Below are 20,727 nucleotides of genomic sequence, written 5' to 3' on the forward strand. Positions count from 1 at the left end.
TAATCCATGTCGGAGTTCGGTGGGTTATGGAAACACGAAAATACCCAGCATGCCTACTCAGCGAAAGCGGAGTGAAGCTGACTATGCTCCCAGAGTATAGTTTGGGGAACCCAAATGGGCAAACGAGCTCACACGTAACCAGAAAATTCTGGAACGCTGAAGAAGAAGAAGAAGAAGAAGAAGAAGAAGAAGAAGAAGATGAAGAAGAAGAAGGAGAAGAAGAAGAAGCTGACACCAATTGCTTGTCCTCCCTTCCTCCGCATTACTTTGATTGCGATTATTTTCTTCACCCTCTTCAAACCTGCCCTCACCCATTTCCCCCGTAAAGGAACAGAGGGCAAACTCCGGAGAGATGTTGTATTGTCATCTATTATTTCTCGGTGCTCACTTATGTTTCTTTTTTCTTTTTCAGAAATAGGTAGAATGAAAGGCTGTCTTATTGAAGTAGATGGACAGGAATGCTACAGGTTTGACGACGCATCGGTCAGCTGGAAAACGAATGTTACCTGTACCAGCGGTGTCCTGAACGGATCCGTCATAATGGTGTCCAAAGACACCACAGGATTCTCCGGAGACGACAAGACAATTAACATGTGTGAACTCCAAGTGATAAGTATGTTTATCATTTTTGCTTACCATAATTACAAACGTCGAGTAAATATCACTAACATAAGTTTTTTTGTTTTTTTGTTGTCGTTTACTTGTTTGGAGACACTTATTTAACAACCCCGACATTTCCCCCGTACAATGTCGTTTTTAGAAGTGCATATAATACATATAAACTGTAGACTTTGGGTATATACGTTACGCATCTGTTTTAAGTATTCCAACTTCCCCAGTTCTTCGCTTAACAATGTCTCCATGGTCATTGAGGCAGCTTTTTTAAATCGTGTAATTCTGACAACTTGATACCAGAATGTGGATTTATTCGACTATTGGCACGATTGCAAATCACACCGTACGACATAAGAGAACACCAGAAGTATCTATCATCAGCGAAGAAACTTACCTGAACTATATTGGTAATTAATACTCCTTTGCCTGGTTTGTTTGAATGATTTGTTTAATCTATTTCAATCTTTTGTAAATGTTTGAGTCAGTCTCTTCGGGTTCGATTGAGTCTGACTGTCACATCACATGGCCCAAGATAAAAAGTATCGTCAATCTGAAAATGAGAAAAACAGCAAAAACAATTGCCATTCCAAACATATTAACTTGTGCAAACCTACAAACCTGCCTAGGTATAATTTGTATGTTTACTTTGAGACTAATGATATGAGCAGTTTCTTTACTTGGTTGACATCAACAGAAAACAGCCCACTAGTAATGTCTTTGGAAGTAACCAAGTGCACACGTGTTGTAAATCAGAGATATTGTCATTTGAAAGGTTGCAGTGACGACTACTGGGACAGTGGGTGTGACAGGAGGTGTGGTAGCTGCAGTAACGGAGAGGTGTGTGACAAGGTGACAGGACACTGCTCCAGCTGTCCCCCTGGCATCAAGCCTCCACTGTGTGATACGGGTGAGTGATGTACAAACCAGTGCTAACAAATTATTTAATATAATAGACTATATGTACATGGATTAGGAATTTGTTGTGGACAAAGTGTTCTCGTCTTTAAAGGCACACTCCAGGCGTTTACATACATCACAAACATCCTTTCGTTTCAACACATACTGCCGGACAACATCAGGGCTGCTCTCCCTGGATAGCGAGCAATTTTCAAAGAATGTCTTTTGCGTCCTCTGGACCCGTGTGAAACCGAAGCCTCGTCATTGCGCAAAATTGAAGTTTTGTAAGTCCGAAAGCACGAAGTCGGAATATAGGCCAGGAAAGAGGGACATGTGTGATTCTCACTTTCCTGGAGGGTTTGGAGCGTTGAATAATGAGTGTCGGCATTCACATATTTGAGGTATGCCGGCTTTGTTGTCCGAAAGGGGAAGTTGCATTCTGATCAAGGGACATAACCTACTTTAACTGGTAAAGCTCCACGTGGTGGTGTTCCCCTTTACACTTGTTTTGTTGTTCGTAACCAAATGTATACACTTACACCAGATTCCTTTTAAAGATTTAGAAAATTGCTGCAGTTTTTTTCGAAGCAATATGTATGAAATACGACTAGAGCCGACTTGACAGGTGGCAGTTGCACACAATACGCGAACGACTGCGGTAGCCTATAATAAACCATTGAAGAGCGTGTAGGGTTTACATGTGATAATTAGCCCTGCAAGAGACCTGTATGCGTCATAAAATGGCGTTGACGGCCCAACAATGTGTGTTTCGTCGGTTTTCTATGGCTTTTTCGTGAAAAGCTTTACTCATTCTGTAAACCTCCTGTGAGGCGGAGTGGGGATTCAAAGAAAACATTACGTAAACACCTCACATGTTTATTGTCATGTAGACTTGCTTGTATATTTAATGTTGTAAACCTAACGTTGCTGTTGTCTGCCATTACCTGATGGTGGAGGTATTATCTGTCGGTGTAGTTTGTATTATCAGATGAATTACAAAGCCAGGTTTAGTCCACAAACAGAAAGCGTCAGTACTTCTCAAGCTACAACAGTGCATCACCAAAATGTTATTGAAAAAAGGTAAATCATAACCTTATGACTTTCTTTCTACAGAATGTGAAACTGGGACCTATGGACACAACTGTACACAGACTTGCAGTGCAGGATGTGAGGATGTCTGTGACAAGGTCTCAGGACACTGCACGTGCAAACCTGGATGGCTGGGGCCTGCTTGTGATGCTGGTATGTGTGTATTGTTTGTGACAATGTGGGTTGCATCTGTATTTGAAATTGCATTTTGGTTATGTTATCCCTTTTCGCAGCACCACATATTTCAAGATTTTAAGGATAATGGGACAGGGTGACGCAGTAGTCCCCCTTATCACAGGCAGCTGCGCTGCATTGACGGAGTTGTCTCCCTAAGCGTGAGCTGGTTTTGGTAGCTTGACGTTTTTGGTACGTTGGTAGACAGCATACCCGTGGGCTGTGGAGTAGCTGATTGTGATAAGGTCTGGCTGCGGTTATTACCTGGAATGCGTTTGCGAACCTTTGCGTTGCCATAGCAGATTTTATAGGGCTAATAATTTGACTCTAAAATCTCAATCCCGTTTGACCGGCTTTGTCTCCAAAGGCGATTCTTGTGCTTTGGGCTCTCGGTTGGAAAAAGAAGACGACACAAGGGTGAAACGATATTTGCTAAACACAAATCGATTGAAAGGCATTGCTTTCTTAACGACACATGCTCAAAAAAACAGGTATATGCCAACATTACAAAGAAGATGCAGGACGCTGATTGTAGGTTGCTTATACATTTTGGGCTTAAGTTGTGTTCTGACACATAATACTGTGACCGAATATACAACTTGACATTGTGTTGGTTCAGTATACTCTAAGCCACTGCATTCATTTTGTTCGTGATGGGAACACCTGTTTTGTCTCTCATTTTTGTCTGCTGTTTCAGCTAATATGCACAATGAGTGAATCTGCATATTATCAGGGAAGAAACAGTTGTGCTGGTTAAATCAAAGTGAACGTTGTTGTTGTTGTTGTTGTTGTTGTTGTTGTTGTTGTTGTTGTTGTTGTTGTTGTTGTTGTTGTTGTCGTTGTTGTTGTTGTTGTTGTTGTTAGTGTTGTTGGTATTTTTGTTGTTGTTATTGTTGTTGTTTTCTACTAGACAATATTGGGCTAGATCAACTCACTAGAATAACAGCAACAAAACAGGGAGCTAGGTTATGGAATATTGAACAAAACTGCTTGAAGACATATCTAATAAATACTGGAATGTAATTTACTTGGTTTGGTTCTTTGATTGGTCTTTTATTTACCATTGACTGCTGGTCGATGCTACGCAGTGTGTCCTGGGAGAACATATGGTCTCAACTGCATTCAGAATTGCAGTGGAGGTATTATCTGTCGGTGTAGTTTGTATTATCAGATGAATTACAAAGCCAGGTGTAGTCCACAAACAGAAAGCGTCAGTACTTCTCAAGCTACAACAGTGCATCACCAAAATGTTATTGAAAAAAGGTAAATCATAACCTTATGACTTTCTTTCTACAGAATGTGAAACTGGGACCTATGGACACAACTGTACACAGACTTGCAGTGCAGGATGTGAGGATGTCTGTGACAAGGTCTCAGGACACTGCACGTGCAAACCTGGATGGCTGGGGCCTGCTTGTGATGCTGGTATGTGTGTATTGTTTGTGACAATGTGGGTTGCATCTGTATTTGAAATTGCATTTTGGTTATTTTATCCCTTTTCGCAGCACCACATATTTCAAGACTTTAAGGATAATGGGACAGGGTGACGCAGTAGTCCCCCTTATCACAGGCAGCTGCGCTGCATTGACGGAGTTGTCTCCCTAAGCGTGAGCTGGTTTTGGTAGCTTGACGTTTTTGGTACGTTGGTAGACAGCATACCCGTGGGCTGTGGAGTAGCTGATTGTGATAAGGTCTGGCTGCGGTTATTACCTGGAATGCGTTTGCGAACTTTTGCGTTGCCATAGCAGATTTTATAGGGCTAATAATTTGTCTCTAAAATCTCAATCCCGTTTGACCGGCTTTGTCTCCAAAGGCGATTCTTGTGCTTCGGGCTCTCGGTTAGAAAAAGAAGACGACACAAGGGTGAAACGATATTTGCTAAACACAAATCGATTGAAAGGCATTGCTTTCTTAACGACACATACTCAAAAAAACAGGTATATGCCAACATTACAAAGAAGATGCAGGACGCTGATTGTAGGTTGCTTATACATTTTGGGCTTAAGTTGTGTTCTGACACATAATACTGTGACCGAATATACAACTTGACATTGTGTTGGTTCAGTATACTCTAAGCCACTGCATTCATTTTGTTCGTGATGGGAACACCTGTTTTGTCTCTCATTTTTGTCTGCTGTTTCAGCTAATATGCACAATGAGTGAATCTGCATATTATCAGGGAAGAAACAGTTGTGCTGGTTAAATCAAAGTGAACGTTGTTGTTGTTGTTGTTGTTGTTGTTGTTGTTGTTGTAGTTGTTGTTGTTGTTGTTAGTGTTGTTGGTATTTTTGTTGTTGTTATTGTTGTTGTTTTCTACTAGACAATATTGGGCTAGATCAACTCAGTAGAATAACAGCAACAAAACAGGGAGCTAGGTTATGGAATATTGAACAAAACTGCTTGAAGACATATCTAATAAATACTGGAATGTGATTTACTTGGTTTGGTTCTTTGATTGGTCTTTTATTTACCATTGACTGCTGGTCGCTGCTACGCAGTGTGTCCTGGGAGAACATATGTTCTCCACTGCATTCAGAATTGCAGTGGAGGTATTATCTGTCGGTGTAGTTTGTATTATCAGATGAATTACAAAGCCAGGTGTAGTCCACAAACAGAAAGCGTCAGTACTTCTCAAGCTACAACAGTGCATCACCAAAATGTTATTGAAAAAAGGTAAATCATAACCTTATGACTTTCTTTCTACAGAATGTGAAACTGGGACCTATGGACACAACTGTACACAGACTTGCAGTGCAGGATGTGAGGATGTCTGTGACAAGGTCTCAGGACACTGCACGTGCAAACCTGGATGGCTGGGGCCTGCTTGTGGTGCTGGTATGTGTGTATTGTTTGTGACAATGTGGGTTGCATCTGTATTTGAAATTGCATTTTGGTTATTTTATCCCTTTTCGCAGCACCACATATTTCAAGACTTTAAGGATAATGGGACAGGGTGACGCAGTAGTCCCCCTTATCACAGGCAGCTGCGCTGCATTGACGGAGTTGTCTCCCTAAGCGTGAGCTGGTTTTGGTAGCTTGACGTTTTTGGTACGTTGGTAGACAGCATACCCGTGGGCTGTGGAGTAGCTGATTGTGATAAGGTCTGGCTGCGGTTATTACCTGGAATGCGTTTGCGAACCTTTGCGTTGCCATAGCAGATTTTATAGGGCTAATAATTTGGCTCTAAAATCTCAATCCCGTTTGACCGGCTTTGTCTCCAAAGGCGATTCTTGTGCTTCGGGCTCTCGGTTAGAAAAAGAAGACGACACAAGGGTGAAACGATATTTGCTAAACACAAATCGATTGAAAGGCATTGCTTTCTTAACGACACATGCTCAAAAAAACAGGTATATGCCAACATTACAAAGAAGATGCAGGACGCTGATTGTAGGTTGCTTATACATTTTGGGCTTAAGTTGTGTTCTGACACATAATACTGTGACCGAATATACAACTTGACATTGTGTTGGTTCAGTATACTCTAAGCCACTGCATTCATTTTGTTCGTGATGGGAACACCTGTTTTGTCTCTCATTTTTGTCTGCTGTTTCAGCTAATATGCACAATGAGTGAATCTGCATATTATCAGGGAAGAAACAGTTGTGCTGGTTAAATCAAAGTGAACGTTGTTGTTGTTGTTGTTGTTGTTGTTGTTGTTGTTGTTGTTGTTGTTGTTGTTGTTGTTGTTGTTGTAGTTGTTGTTGTTGTTGTTAGTGTTGTTGGTATTTTTGTTGTTGTTATTGTTGTTGTTTTCTACTAGACAATATTGGGCTAGATCAACTCACTAGAATAACAGCAACAAAACAGGGAGCTAGGTTATGGAATATTGAACAAAACTGCTTGAAGACATATCTAATAAATACTGGAATGTAATTTACTTGGTTTGGTTCTTTGATTGGTCTTTTATTTACCATTGACTGCTGGTCGCTGCTACGCAGTGTGTCCTGGAAGAACATATGGTCTCCACTGCATTCAGAATTGCAGTGGAGGTATTATCTGTCGGTGTAGTTTGTATTATCAGATGAATTACAAAGCCAGGTGTAGTCCACAAACAGAAAGCGTCAGTACTTCTCAAGCTACAACAGTGCATCACCAAAATGTTATTGAAAAAAGGTAAATCATAACCTTATGACTTTCTTTCTACAGAATGTGAAACTGGGACCTATGGACACAACTGTACACAGACTTGCAGTGCAGGATGTGAGGATGTCTGTGACAAGGTCTCAGGACACTGCACGTGCAAACCTGGATGGCTGGGGCCTGCTTGTGATGCTGGTATGTGTGTATTGTTTGTGACAATGTGGGTTGCATCTGTATTTGAAATTGCATTTTGGTTATTTTATCCCTTTTCGCAGCACCACATATTTCAAGACTTTAAGGATAATGGGACAGGGTGACGCAGTAGTCCCCCTTATCACAGGCAGCTGCGCTGCATTGACGGAGTTGTCTCCCTAAGCGTGAGCTGGTTTTGGTAGCTTGACGTTTTTGGTACGTTGGTAGACAGCATACCCGTGGGCTGTGGAGTAGCTGATTGTGATAAGGTCTGGCTGCGGTTATTACCTGGAATGCGTTTGCGAACCTTTGCGTTGCCATAGCAGATTTTATAGGGCTAATAATTTGGCTCTAAAATCTCAATCCCGTTTGACCGGCTTTGTCTCCAAAGGCGATTCTTGTGCTTCGGGCTCTCGGTTAGAAAAAGAAGACGACACAAGGGTGAAACGATATTTGCTAAACACAAATCGATTGAAAGGCATTGCTTTCTTAACGACACATGCTCAAAAAAACAGGTATATGCCAACATTACAAAGAAGATGCAGGACGCTGATTGTAGGTTGCTTATACATTTTGGGCTTAAGTTGTGTTCTGACACATAATACTGTGACCGAATATACAACTTGACATTGTGTTGGTTCAGTATACTCTAAGCCACTGCATTCATTTTGTTCGTGATGGGAACACCTGTTTTGTCTCTCATTTTTGTCTGCTGTTTCAGCTAATATGCACAATGAGTGAATCTGCATATTATCAGGGAAGAAACAGTTGTGCTGGTTAAATCAAAGTGAACGTTGTTGTTGTTGTTATTGTTGTTGTTGTTGTTGTTGTTGTTGTTGTTGTTGTTGTTGTTGTTGTTGTTGTTAGTGTTGTTGGTATTTTTGTTGTTGTTATTGTTGTTGTTTTCTACTAGACAATATTGGGCTAGATCAACTCACTAGAATAACAGCAACAAAACAGGGAGCTAGGTTATGGAATATTGAACAAAACTGCTTGAAGACATATCTAATAAATACTGGAATGTAATTTACTTGGTTTGGTTCTTTGATTGGTCTTTTATTTACCATTGACTGCTGGTCGATGCTACGCAGTGTGTCCTGGGAGAACATATGGTCTCAACTGCATTCAGAATTGCAGTGGAGGTATTATCTGTCGGTGTAGTTTGTATTATCAGATGAATTACAAAGCCAGGTGTAGTCCACAAACAGAAAGCGTCAGTACTTCTCAAGCTACAACAGTGCATCACCAAAATGTTATTGAAAAAAGGTAAATCATAACCTTATGACTTTCTTTCTACAGAATGTGAAACTGGGACCTATGGACACAACTGTACACAGACTTGCAGTGCAGGATGTGAGGATGTCTGTGACAAGGTCTCAGGACACTGCACGTGCAAACCTGGATGGCTGGGGCCTGCTTGTGATGCTGGTATGTGTGTATTGTTTGTGACAATGTGGGTTGCAGCTGTATTTGAAATTGCATTTTGGTTATTTTACCCCTTTTCGCAGCACCACATATTTCAAGACTTTAAGGATAATGGGACAGGGTGACGCAGTAGTCCCCCTTATCACAGGCAGCTGCGCTGCATTGACGGAGTTGTCTCCCTAAGCGTGAGCTAGTTTTGGTAGCTTGACGTTTTTGGTACGTTGGTAGACAGCATACCCGTGAGATGTGGAGTAGCTGATTGTGATAAGGTCTGGCTGCTGTTATTATCTGGAATGCGTTTGCGAACCTTTGTGTTGCCATAGCAGATTTTATAGGGCTAATAATTTGGCTCTAAAATCTCAATTCCGTTTGACCGGTTTTGCCTCCAAAGGCGATTCGTGTGCTTCGGGCTCTTGGTTAGAAAAAGAAGACGACACAAGGGTGAAACGGTATTTGCTAAACACAAATCGATGGAAAGGCATTGCTTTCTTAACGACACATGCTCTAAAATACAGGCAAATGCCAACATTATAAAGAAGATGCAGGACACTGATTGTAGGTTGATCATACATTTTGGGCTTAAGTTGTGTTCTGACACATACACTGTGACCGAATATTCAACTTGACATTGTGTTGGTTCAGTATACTCTAAGCCACTGCATTCATTTTGTTCTTGATGGGAACACCTGTTTTGCCTATCATTTTTGTCTGCTGTTACATCTAATATGCACAATGAGGGGATCTGCATATTATCAAGGAAGAAACAGTTGTGCTGGTTAAATCAAAGTGACCGTTGTTGTTGTTGTTGTAGTTGTTGTTATTAGTGTTGTTGGTGTTTTTGTTGTTGTTATTGTTGTTGTTTTCTACTAGACAATATTGGGCTAGATAAGCTCACTAGAATAACAGCAACAAAAAAAGGGAGGTCATGGAATATTGAACAAAACTGCTTGAAGACATATATGATAAATACTGGAATGTAACTTAATTGGTTCGTTGATTGGTCTTTTATTTGCCATTGACTGCTGGTTGCTGCTACGCAGTGTGTCCTGGGAGAACATATGGTCTCAACTGCATGCACAATTGCAGTGCCCACTGCAATGGTACTTGTGACAAGGCTACAGGACATTGTGCGTGCAACAGAGGATACATACCTCCGTTGTGCTTGACAGGTGTGTATCTGTTCATTTCGGGTCACTGCAAGCATTCAAAGATGCAGAGCGCCGATTGTAGGGTGCTCATAATTGTGGAGTTTAAGTTTTTGTCCATGCGACAAAAATAAATATACAACTGGGCATTGTGTAGGATCACTATGCTATCAGTCAATGAAGATATTGTATTCTTGATGGGAAAATTTGTTTTGCACCTCATTATTATCTGTTACACATATGTGTTACAGCTATTATGTACGACAGGAAATGTGCATAAATAATTAAGGAAGAAACAGTTGTTATGGTTTAATCAAACTGCAAGACTGCTTTTGTTATCTTTTGTTTATCAAAAGAAACCTAGTGCTATGACATTACACCTAAACTTTGGGTGGATACTGTAACGATATGTCCGGTTCTGTCAGACATATATATCCCTTGCCTTTTGCAAATACTTATGTATAGCCCACCTAGCACAACAGTTGATACTATACACAATAGTTTATTTAGTGTCCCTAATAATGCTGCGTGTACTGCAAACAGAGATCCTGAGTGACAAAATGGAAGCCCAATTTACCATCATCGGTGGCGCTGTGGGTGGATCTGTGGTTGTGTTGGTTGTGATCATCATTATTGTTGTCATCGTCGTGAGGTAATTTTTTTAATGCGCCTAATGCTTTATTTTTCAAATTGTATTGCATCCGTTTTTTTAACTGAGTGCTGAGTACTAACAAAAGATATGAACAAGTCGCGTAAGGCGAAATTACAACATTTAGTCAAGCTGTCGAACTAACAGAATGAAACTGAACTCACTGCATTTTTACAGCAAGAGCGTATACACGTAGCATCGTCAGTCCACCGCTCGATGCACAGGCAGTGAAATTGACAAGAAGAGCGGGGTAGTAGTTGCGCTGAGAAGGATAGCACACTTTTCTTTATCTCTATTCTTTTTAACTTTCTGAGCGTGTTTTTAATCAAAACATATCACATCTATATGTTTTTGGAATCAGGAACCAACAAGGAATAAGATGAAATAGTTTTTAAAACGATTTCGGAAATTTAATTTTGATCATAATTTTTATATTTTTAATTTTCAGAGCTTGTTTTTAATCCAAATATAACATATGTATATGTTTTTGGAATCAGAAAATGACGAAGAATAAGATGAAATTGTTTTTGGATCGTTTAATAAAAAAATAATTTTAATTACAAGTTTCCGATTTTTAATGACCAAACTCACTCGTTAGTTTTTAAGCCACCAAGCTGAAATGCAATACCAAACCCCGGCCTTTGTCGAAGATTGCTTTGCCAAAATTTCAATCAATTTGATTGAAAAATGAGGGTGTGACAGTGCCGCCTCAACTTTTACAAAAAGCCGGATATGACGTCATCAAAGGTATTTATCGAAAAAAAGAAAAAAACGTCCGGGGATATCATTCCCAGGAACTCTCATGTCAAATTTCGTAACGATCGGTCCAGTAGTTTGGTCTGAATCGCTCTACACATACACACACACAGACAGACACACAGACACACAGACACACACACACCCACACACACACACACACACACACACACACACACACACACACACACACACACACACACACACACACACACACACACACACACCACAACCCTCGTCTCGATTCCCCCCTCTACGTTAAAACATTTAGTCAAAACTTGACTAAATGTAAAAACAATACATACGAAGATATTAACATTTTTTTAAACGCGTCATTTCAGGAGTACAAGTATGCACGCCTTGTCAAAAATATCGATTAATCAGTAAAAGTCACATGTAGTGGATACAAGTGCAGACAAACATGCAACATTCCTTATAGAATTCCGACTTTACACACACACACATTAGTTACATTATAGTAACAATTTGTTTGCTTTGTAAACCTGTTTAAGTAGAAATGATGACTCGTCTAAAACCAGAAGAAACAACATTTAAAACAAATAGCTCTTCCTTGGATAGGCGGAGAAGAAATCGACCCAAAGCTACGGGAAAGAAAGAAAACAGCGCCCAAGAGGAAAGTCCAACGCTACAGGTCAACATCCATCAGAATGTATCTGATGCTACCAATGGCAACATGGGCAACCTTGTAAGAGACAACGATCAACAAGGTAATGATTTTACAACCTTTAAGGGGTTTAAGATGGTTCGAACGAGACTTTGTTAAAGTGGAGAGGGGGCATGGGGGGGGGGGAGGGGGGAGGGGGGTCCCCCCTAAAGGAAAGTGAAGCTAGAACCATGTGGGTGGGTGATTGGTTCTCTTGTACAGCAGAATTATTTGCAAATTTGTTTTAAGCTTGGGATGAAAATATGCGACAAAGCTGTTAGATGAATCAAACTAATATCAAAATGTTTTGTTTCTGATATAAAGGCATATCAAAACACATTCCGGGAAAACAGCGCAACTTTCTTTAATGTGTCATGTGTTCTTGGACGGCACAAATCTTGACACATGGTCAGCCTATAGAATTCATCACCAAACAAATAAATAAATAAATAATGTACGATATGTTTGCTGTTAATGTAGGTGCAAGATTGGACTCAGCACGGATCCTTTCATCAAAATACCAAAGAAATCCGGTAACACTGTCGACCTCACAGTCGGACAATGTTTACGAAGCAGTGGTAGGCGAAGTTAACCACGGATACGTTAACTCCCAACAAGCCATGTCAGCGACGACCCAGAACCCTGCAGAGCGCTCTCAAGTCACAGCAGAACAAGCCTATATTGTAGAAGGGAAGTCTAGCATTGAGGCTGCCAGGGAGGCTTCAGCTCTCCCCACAGATCAGCCCTATGAAGTCGTGGACCGTGACCGTGAAAACACGTACGAAAAACCACGGATGTACATGAAGACTGGAGATCATCACGTGTATAGTGATCTCAAACCTTGAAAGAACCCTGGCTCTGCAAAGAGAGATTACGGGCAGACTTGTTTTGCTTGTTAGCAACTAATGTGTTTATGTCTGCTTATTTATTTGTACTTAATTCATTGAATGAGTTAATGCAATAGTATGGATTATAGCAGATTGTCACGCTTGTAAATTGTCGTGAACGTTCACAGTAAATGTCACTGCCAACATCATCGCACTTTATAAATAGCTTAACAAACAACTATATGTGCTTCTGAGCTGAGGATTTGCCCATATCACGAGTATGTGATTCACTGACGTGGAGTTGGTATAACCATGTATATAAATGTTTGATTGTTTAAAAAGATTGAATTTACGGATGAGAAGTACTGTCATAGCTCACTGCTGTTTTCGACTTAATATCCTCGGCTGAACTCAACACACCAATAATGTTGGTCAGAATCATCCACATGTAATATGATCCACAACGTCGAGTGTTATTATTTTGCTGCCTGTCTTTCCTGGGTTATCTTTGGTTTGTTTCCATGTCTGTATATTCATACATGGCAAAGAACTGTATAGCTTCGCTTTAACACTCATTTTGTACAACCGCTGATTATGAGTACTTATCTGGTGTTGTAAGTATTAAGTTTACATTAAGCTTCAGTCACACACACGACTCAATCGTTGAGATTCAATCGCGCGATTCAGTCTTGAGCCGATCGCACATCACATCGTAGGCCATTGACCCGTCACACGATGAACGATTGACTTAACGATTGACGAACGATAACTCCACGCGAGCCGGGCGGAAGTGACGTGTCACAGTGAACACGGCAAACGCGCTTAGCGAGAGCAGACGCTAATGTTCGAACATCGCTCTACCTTTCTTAAAAATACCTTTCAGCATTACGCCTTTGCGAGAAATAAAGTTCCCAGACAGTTGCAATTAATGTTTCCCGACCGCTGTACACGCCTAAAACGTCTCCTTTATATCTGAGTAAGAAACTGTTCTTCCAAAAAGTTTTGAATCGACGAAGAGACGCAGTCCGCGACTGTCCGCCATTATTTTACGTCACGGCGTGAAGGCCGCAACGACGCGTTCTGATTGGCTCTGCCCCTGCGATTGACTGACGACTGGGTCGCAGGAATAGAACAAGTTCTAAAGCTCAAAACTACGAGGGAATCGCATGAGACTGAGTCGCAGACTTGTCGTAGCTATTTTCCACGACTCAGTCGGCCGTGTGACAGGGTAAATCTCACGATTGAGTCACGTGTGTGACTGCCCTCTAAGTACTTAACGTAAGTACAACGGTGTTGGAAGTTTTCGAGTTTACCATTGAGTTTAAATTACACCACAACAGGGGCCTTTGAACTTCTCAAGGTTACTCCACGAGCAAACTTCTGCGTGTTTTCTTGGTTGATATATATTTATAAGAGAATGTTGAACAGTTGTGTTCCTGCATTCGACACGCTCGGCCATTCTTACACTCGGTTCTGCAAACTGCACCCACCCATGTTTCTTCTTCTTCTTCTTCTTCTTCTTCTTCTTCTTCTTCTTCTTCTTCTTCTTCTTCTTCTTCTTCTTCTTTGTGCATGGGCTTATACTTCCACATTCACACATCTTTTTTAGCACAAGTGGATTTTTATGTGTATGACCGTTTTTACCCCGCCATTCAGGCAGCATACGCCGATTTCGGGGGAGCACCCATGTTTCAACTTGTGTATGTTTTTAGACTTTCAAGCTGTTTTGTTTTTGTAAGATCCTACATTATTGTTAAGCGTTGTAAATTCAGAACCGGTGTTCCACTGCAATATACGTCTCTTAATTTTCCGAACCTGCTCATGCAAGCATGACAAGTAATTTCAGATACCTTTGAAGTTACGGAATGACGTGTACAGATTCCTTACATTTACATGGGTTTTAGAAGGAAAACATCGGCACATTGTTTTCGAATGAAGGGAGACAACTCTGTCGTATTACGTATGCGTTTTCTCTACCATTGCAGACATTTTCCTTGATTATTAGACCAACTTGAATAATTATGCTTAATGTTGGAATTCAATCCGTCAATTACTCTCACGAGAAATATTCTTTGGTTTGATTCAAGGGACTTCAAAAAGAACTCAATAATGCCAATGGATTGTGAGCTCTGAATGTACAACGCTAAAATTCCACATTACCCTCTTTTTCCTTGAGCTCTAAGCTTTTTGAATTGATAAGCTTCACATTGTGATCTTCTCTGTATGAGTGTTGATACAAACAAATGCTATACAGATGCATGTACCACACACGATATCTTTATTTAAGTTACCTGTCTACTTGCTAGACATTCACTGTTTTCTTGTCAGACTTTATCGGACACAAACTAGGCATTTTCAGGTTGTGTATGCACTTATATCTATCACTTTGCAAAGTTATTTAGGGCTACCGAAGTACCGTCCAAAAATATTGTATTAAAGAAAAATATCGCAATGATATCGATACATTTTTTATGTATCGATATAAAATTCAATTCATGACATTTTTTGCTTTCACTACTTCCCCGCCTTAAAACATAAGTGGGTTAGGTTGTGTGGGTTTTTTTTTCAACACTGAGCGTGACATTGTAAATTGAAGTTTGCTGAATATGTGTGCGGCTATATTAAACAACTAACACTTTGAACAGTAATTATCTGATCATTACGGCCCTTCAATTTGTTGTGTTTATAATATGTGCACCTTCTTTGTTGCTTTTTTTGTGCTAAGAAATAAACATTTGGCACGACATAAACTTAACTGTTGACTTGTGCCTAGCCTGAAAAAAACACTTTTTCAATAAAGTCTAATCTATTTTAAGCAGATGTTTTGTTTTAAAGCCATTTGTTATTAAAAAGATATAAACTCCTGGCCGCTTTGATCGAACTACATATGCACAGTTCGCAAGAGAAATCGAAGGGGATTTGACCGATGGGAAATCTCCAAAGACAGTAGAAAGCAGGTAGGGGAAGGGCTCCTAATATGACCGGCTCCTAATATGGACCACCTTCTGTTCTGACAAACTAACGGCGCTAGAGCGCTCAAAAAAAGTGTTATTCCCTGTATTCACCCTCTCTGGATAACTTACACATGTCAAAACAGTTGCAGAAACAGAAATCTCAAAACCATTAGATTTTTTTCTCTTTTTTTCAATTTTGGCAGCGTTCACTCTAAATTTGCCGCCTGAAACGGACTCGATTCTGTCCACAGCCAAAGCTTTTATCACACACAAAAATGCTATATATGACAGCTAAAACCGTATTTGTTACATTTTAGCAGTGTTGACCCCGAGTTTCTACTGCAAACAAAAAATAATAGCAAAATCTCAAAGTATGTGCGAGTCCCCTAATATGGACCACCTTAAACAAATCAAGGAAAATAAAAGTTTCATTAATTCATTAAGAAGCTTGCTGGAAATAACCTATAACTAGCCCTCGAGATTTAAAAAAAAAAGCAACAAAAATCTTCTTTTCGTGGAAGTTGATCATTTCATTTATTTTCACTCTGTTTTTGATAAGCTTCTTTAGTTTCCTGGTGTGCTTCAAATAATGCTCTCATCAACCCGAAACAGATAAATCTAGAGAATATTTTAATTAGGCTGACTTGTACACTAAGTTGTATCATGCATGTTATTTTGAAATATAGGGGGCTTTTTACAGTGATTCTTGAAGGCCGCTTCACTGGTCCATATTCGCCTTATTAGGCGCCCAGGCTCCTAATATAGACCCTTTGTGATTTTGTCTGTATTTAAATTGTGCTCAATGTCTATCAAAGCTATTTCACTCTAATTAGGCCTAACGGTTAACCTAAGAGAGAAGGACTACCAAACACAAAATGAAACTTCTTCGCAAGAAAACAAGCTATTTATCTCTCTCTCTCTCTCTCTCTCTCATTCTCTCACTCTCTCTCTCATTCTCTCACATGTCTCCATCGTTATCAACTAAACAGTGAGGATAACAGGGAAATTAAAGATGTCACTTCATGACAAAAACAAACAAGCAAGCAAACGCAGAAACAAACAAAACACACTCCTGGATCAAGATCAGAAGGATGGGTATCTTACATAACGCGGTCTCCACTCCACTGAGACCAAAGCTATTCATTAAACGACTATTGCAAGCCTTGATGTTACTGGAGCACCTCCGAGAAGGTGGAGGCCAAAACATGTGCTGTAGTGAGTATGAACAGCCATGATGGTCTTTCTGGCCTTCTGTGCGCAGCCTCCTGAATAAATGGAATAAACAGAGGGACGTATCCGGCCCATAATCCGAAGTGTCATTCGTATGATTCAAATGGCGTTTAAAAACAGAAGTGTTCTCCGTTATATATGCTGGTTCGTCTTCCCCAATCTCGAAGCATATATTAAAACTACCTATGAATCAAGCAATTTTTAAAAAGAGGGCTCTTCGATATTTCAGTCAACCTCAATAACTATACACTGTTGAATATAACACCTAAATAACAGCAGCCTACGCGTTCTCGAATTCGTACTGCTCTCTTTCAAGAATCCACTATCCTGCTATTCCCCTCCCCCCACCCCGAACACAAAACGTGATCTTGTTTTTCTCCACATGTGTTTCATGTTATAATTCTTTGCAAATATGGTATTTAACACGTCATTTCGACTTAACAAAAAAATCTTTCTACTTATATTTATCTATCTATCTATCTATCTATCTATCTATCTATCTATCTATCTATCTATCTATCTGTCTGTCTGTCTGTCTCTCTGTCTGTCTATCTATCTATCTATCTATCTATCTATCTCTCTATCTATCTATCTATCTATTTTTCTTTCTACCTATCTACCTATCTATCTATCTATCTCTATATCTATGTATCTATTCATCTATTTGTATGTCTATATATCTATCTGTGTCTGTCTGTCTGTCTGTCCGTCCGTCTGTCTGTCCGTCCGTTTGTCTGTCTTTCTGTCTGTCTGTTTGTCTATCTGTAATAATAATAATAATAATAATAATAATAATAATAATAATAATACGGGTATTTATATGGCGCAAATCCTAAAATAGTTCTAAGCGCCTTACAATCTATCTTCAATAATAATCATCTTCATTACAGCAACAATACACATTATATTTATGTGTCTGTCTTTCTGTCTTTCTGTCTTTCTGTATGTCTGTCTGTCTGTGTCTGTCTGTCTGTCTGTCTGTCAATCGATCTTTCTATCTGTATACTTGTATGTTCATCTGTCTGTCTGTCTGTATGTCTGTCTGTATGTATGTCTGTCTGTGTCTGTCTGTCTGTCTGTCTGTCTGTCTGTCTGTCAATCGATCTTTCTATCGGTATACTTGTATGTTCATATGTCTGTCTGTCTGTCTGTCTGTCTGTCTGTCTGTCTGTATGTCTGTCTGTCTGTCTGTCTATCTGTATACTTGTATGTTCATATATGTCTGTTTATCTATGCGGTGTTGTGTGTCTATCTTTCATTCAGTATAACTATCTGTGTATCACTCAATCTGCCTGCCTGTCTGTTAGTCTTTTAGCCAGTCTTTATGAATATTGTATAAACGGTATGGACAAAACTAACATGACTATTCAGTTCAGTCCACACATAAATCCTATAATTTGTCCTCCCCCGGACGTACCATGTTTGTGTTTATCACTGCTGTCGGCAAATTTTTGTTTGAACGATTTCAAAGCGCCAATATCTTGTTTATTTTGCTGACACACAAAATGACACAAGCCGTGAAAACATACCCGTACACGTAACATTACCTGAAAGGATTCTTCGAGCTTTTCTTCGCACTGAATGTCGCTTTGCAAAACATTAAGGGGAATGGGTGTGTATGTGTTTGGTGTGTTCATGCTTAATATTATGCACATTCAAAGGTCTCGAGGGTTTACTCCACACAGACTGTCGCCAGAAAAAAGGTAATGATGTGTGTGTGTGTGTGTGTATGTGTGTGTTTGTGTGTGTGTGTGTGTGTGTGTGTGTTTGTGCGTGTATATAGGTCTGTGTGTCTGTGTCTGTCTGTGTCTGTCTGTGTCTGTGTCTGTCTGCCTGTCTGTCTGTCTGTGTCTATCTTTGTTTTGTTGAGAGTAAACAGCTCGAAGAACTACCAATGTATTGCATAGCCTCAATAGTTTAATTAAAGTAAGTGTGTGCATTCGCAGCTGAACACGCGGTATGGAAACCATGGCATCAAGGTTGATGTTTCACACGTTTCTGCTGTGGGGCCTGCTGATTGCAAGCGAGTGTTCCTCACACCGCTTTGGTAAGTTTCCACACACACACACACACACACACACACACACACACACACACACACACACACACACTGAGCCCTCCCCAAACACACACACTGAACGAAATGCAAATGGTTTACATGCAACCAGTTTTTCCATGGCAAGATTTTTGTCTTGTTTGATATTGCACACAGGTGTCTTTTCCAAAAAAAATTGTTGACAGTGTTAAAACAATTTCATGATGAAAATCACTCAGGAAATCAGGCAAGGTTGGAAATGTATTGACTATTTTACGAAGTATGCTCGCTGCCACACCTTAACAAAACTCTTCAGCACGTTCTACTTTTTTAAGACGAAGAGATACATGCTTTATACAGTATGTTGGGAATGTAAAAGCAGATATGTGTATCAAAGCAATTTGACTGATACATTCCTTATGATGTTCATTCTAGAAAAGAAAACATTCTTGGTCTGTAAAAAGGAACATTGTTTTAAAGCAATTGAAACCTGTCGATAAAGCCACGGGCAGATTTGTCAAAGGGGATGAAAAAAGGAGTAGTCAGGGCTGTGTTGGCTAATGAGAACTTAAGAATGCTTACCACTTATGTGTTTAATGTGTATCTTTATGCATTAACTGTTTATGACAGAAGAATTACACATTTGACTGAGAAAGGAAAAATACAACTATAGAACGATGCTTCTAGCCTGAGGGGAAAAAAAAGAACAGGCAGAACAAGGAATGTTTGAAGCAACCTGCAAGCCGCTAAAATAAAAGCAATTTAATCACGGCAACGATTTCCAATCACCAGACAAGAGAAACATCCACGTTCTCGAGTCATGCCTTACAGAAGGATATCCGCAATCTTTTCGGCCTCAGATGCATACAGAGCGTGTTGCCTTGAGCTGAGGAAAGACCAAAACTGCGTCCAGGCGTTAAGAAGTAATTATCATAAAAATGCAAAAGACTCAAATATTGCTTTGGGTTTTCGTATGCAAAGGTAACGTAATGTTCATCTGCGCTCAGTTAGAAAGAAATTGATAAAGACGTGTGTGTGTGTGTGTGTGTGTGTGTGTGTGTGTGTGTGTGTGTGTGTGTGTGTGTTTGTGTGTGTGTGTGTGTGTGTGTGTGTGTGTGTGTTTGTGTGTGTGTCTGTGTGTTTGTGTGTGTGACAAGCAAAAACACCCTTAGCGTCAATTACAGCGCAATGTCATGTCAACCTGTACCTGCATTATATTAAAATCATTAACACCATTGACACTATTGGTTGCACAAGATGAGTTCCTGCTTATTCGTTGCTATCAGACGCCACAGTGCGAGTTATGCGATTTTTATGAACACTTCACAGATGTTATTGTGTGTCAAACCTGCCCCGTTATTTATAAAACAAGTCGCGTAAGGCGAAAATACAACATTTAGTCAAGTAGCTGTCGAACTCACAGAATGAAACTGAACGCAATGCAACGCAGCAAGATCGTATACTCGTAGCATCGTCAGTCCACCGCTCATGGCAAAGGCAGTGAAATTGACAAGAAGAGCGGGGTAGTAGTTGCGCTGAGAAGGATAGCACGCTTTTCTGTACCTCTCTTCGTTTTAACTTTCTGAGCGTGTTTTCAATCCAAACATATCATATCTATATGTTTTGGGAATCAGGAACCGACAAGGAATAAGATGAAAGTGTTTTTAATTTTTTTATTTTTTTATTCTCTTTATTTATATAGCGCCTTATCCGAAGTTCAAAGCGCTTTATGCCGTGTGAGATGGAATTTTTTACACAATATATCACGCATACACATCGACCAGCAAACCTCAAGCCTGTTAGGCGAATGTTCACCTTTCGTGGCCTTTATTCCAAGTCACACGGGTATTTGATGGACATTTTTATCTATGCCTATACAATTTTGCCAGGAAAGACCCTTTTGTCAATCGTGGGATCTTTAACGTGCACACCCCAATATAGTGTACACGAAGGGACCTCGGTTTTTCGTCTCATCCGAAAGACTAGCACTTGAAC

At 40.0% G+C, this 20,727-nt stretch overlaps 2 protein-coding genes across 2 annotated transcripts in view; both read left to right on the forward strand.

Annotated features, from left to right (window-relative positions):
* The first annotated feature begins 6 nt into the window (after positions 1–6).
* Positions 7–15,319, forward strand: LOC138965524 (multiple epidermal growth factor-like domains protein 6). Its single transcript, XM_070337708.1, has 14 exons — positions 7–19; positions 413–613; positions 1,388–1,522; positions 2,626–2,754; positions 3,143–3,192; positions 4,072–4,200; positions 5,482–5,610; positions 6,922–7,050; positions 7,769–7,784; positions 8,347–8,475; positions 9,513–9,641; positions 10,161–10,269; positions 11,602–11,750; positions 12,167–15,319. Exons 1-14 carry the CDS (start codon positions 7–9, stop codon positions 12,529–12,531), a joined length of 1,812 nt encoding a protein of 603 aa, XP_070193809.1. The 3' UTR covers positions 12,532–15,319.
* Positions 15,320–17,985: 2,666 nt separating this feature from the next.
* The window catches only part of LOC138965525 (receptor-type tyrosine-protein phosphatase epsilon-like), a 28,944-nt gene continuing 26,202 nt past the window's right edge, over positions 17,986–20,727 (forward strand). The window contains exons 1-2 of the mRNA XM_070337709.1: positions 17,986–18,400; positions 18,644–18,744. Of these exons, the coding sequence (XP_070193810.1) occupies positions 18,657–18,744 (88 nt within the window). The 5' untranslated portion in view covers positions 17,986–18,400; positions 18,644–18,656. The remainder of the gene's footprint in view (positions 18,401–18,643; positions 18,745–20,727) is intronic.

This window comes from Littorina saxatilis, linkage group LG4 (genome assembly GCF_037325665.1).
Source record: "Littorina saxatilis isolate snail1 linkage group LG4, US_GU_Lsax_2.0, whole genome shotgun sequence".
Classification (NCBI taxonomy): domain Eukaryota; kingdom Metazoa; phylum Mollusca; class Gastropoda; order Littorinimorpha; family Littorinidae; genus Littorina; species Littorina saxatilis.

Excerpts from the sequence above, each read along its gene's own strand:
- LOC138965524 (XM_070337708.1), top strand. Across the intron at positions 2,755-3,142 it reads GGGGCCTGCTTGTGATGCTG|GCGATTCTTGTGCTTTGGGC; the intron begins GTATGTGTGTAT and ends TTGTCTCCAAAG. Across the intron at positions 9,642-10,160 it reads ACCTCCGTTGTGCTTGACAG|AGATCCTGAGTGACAAAATG; the intron begins GTGTGTATCTGT and ends TACTGCAAACAG.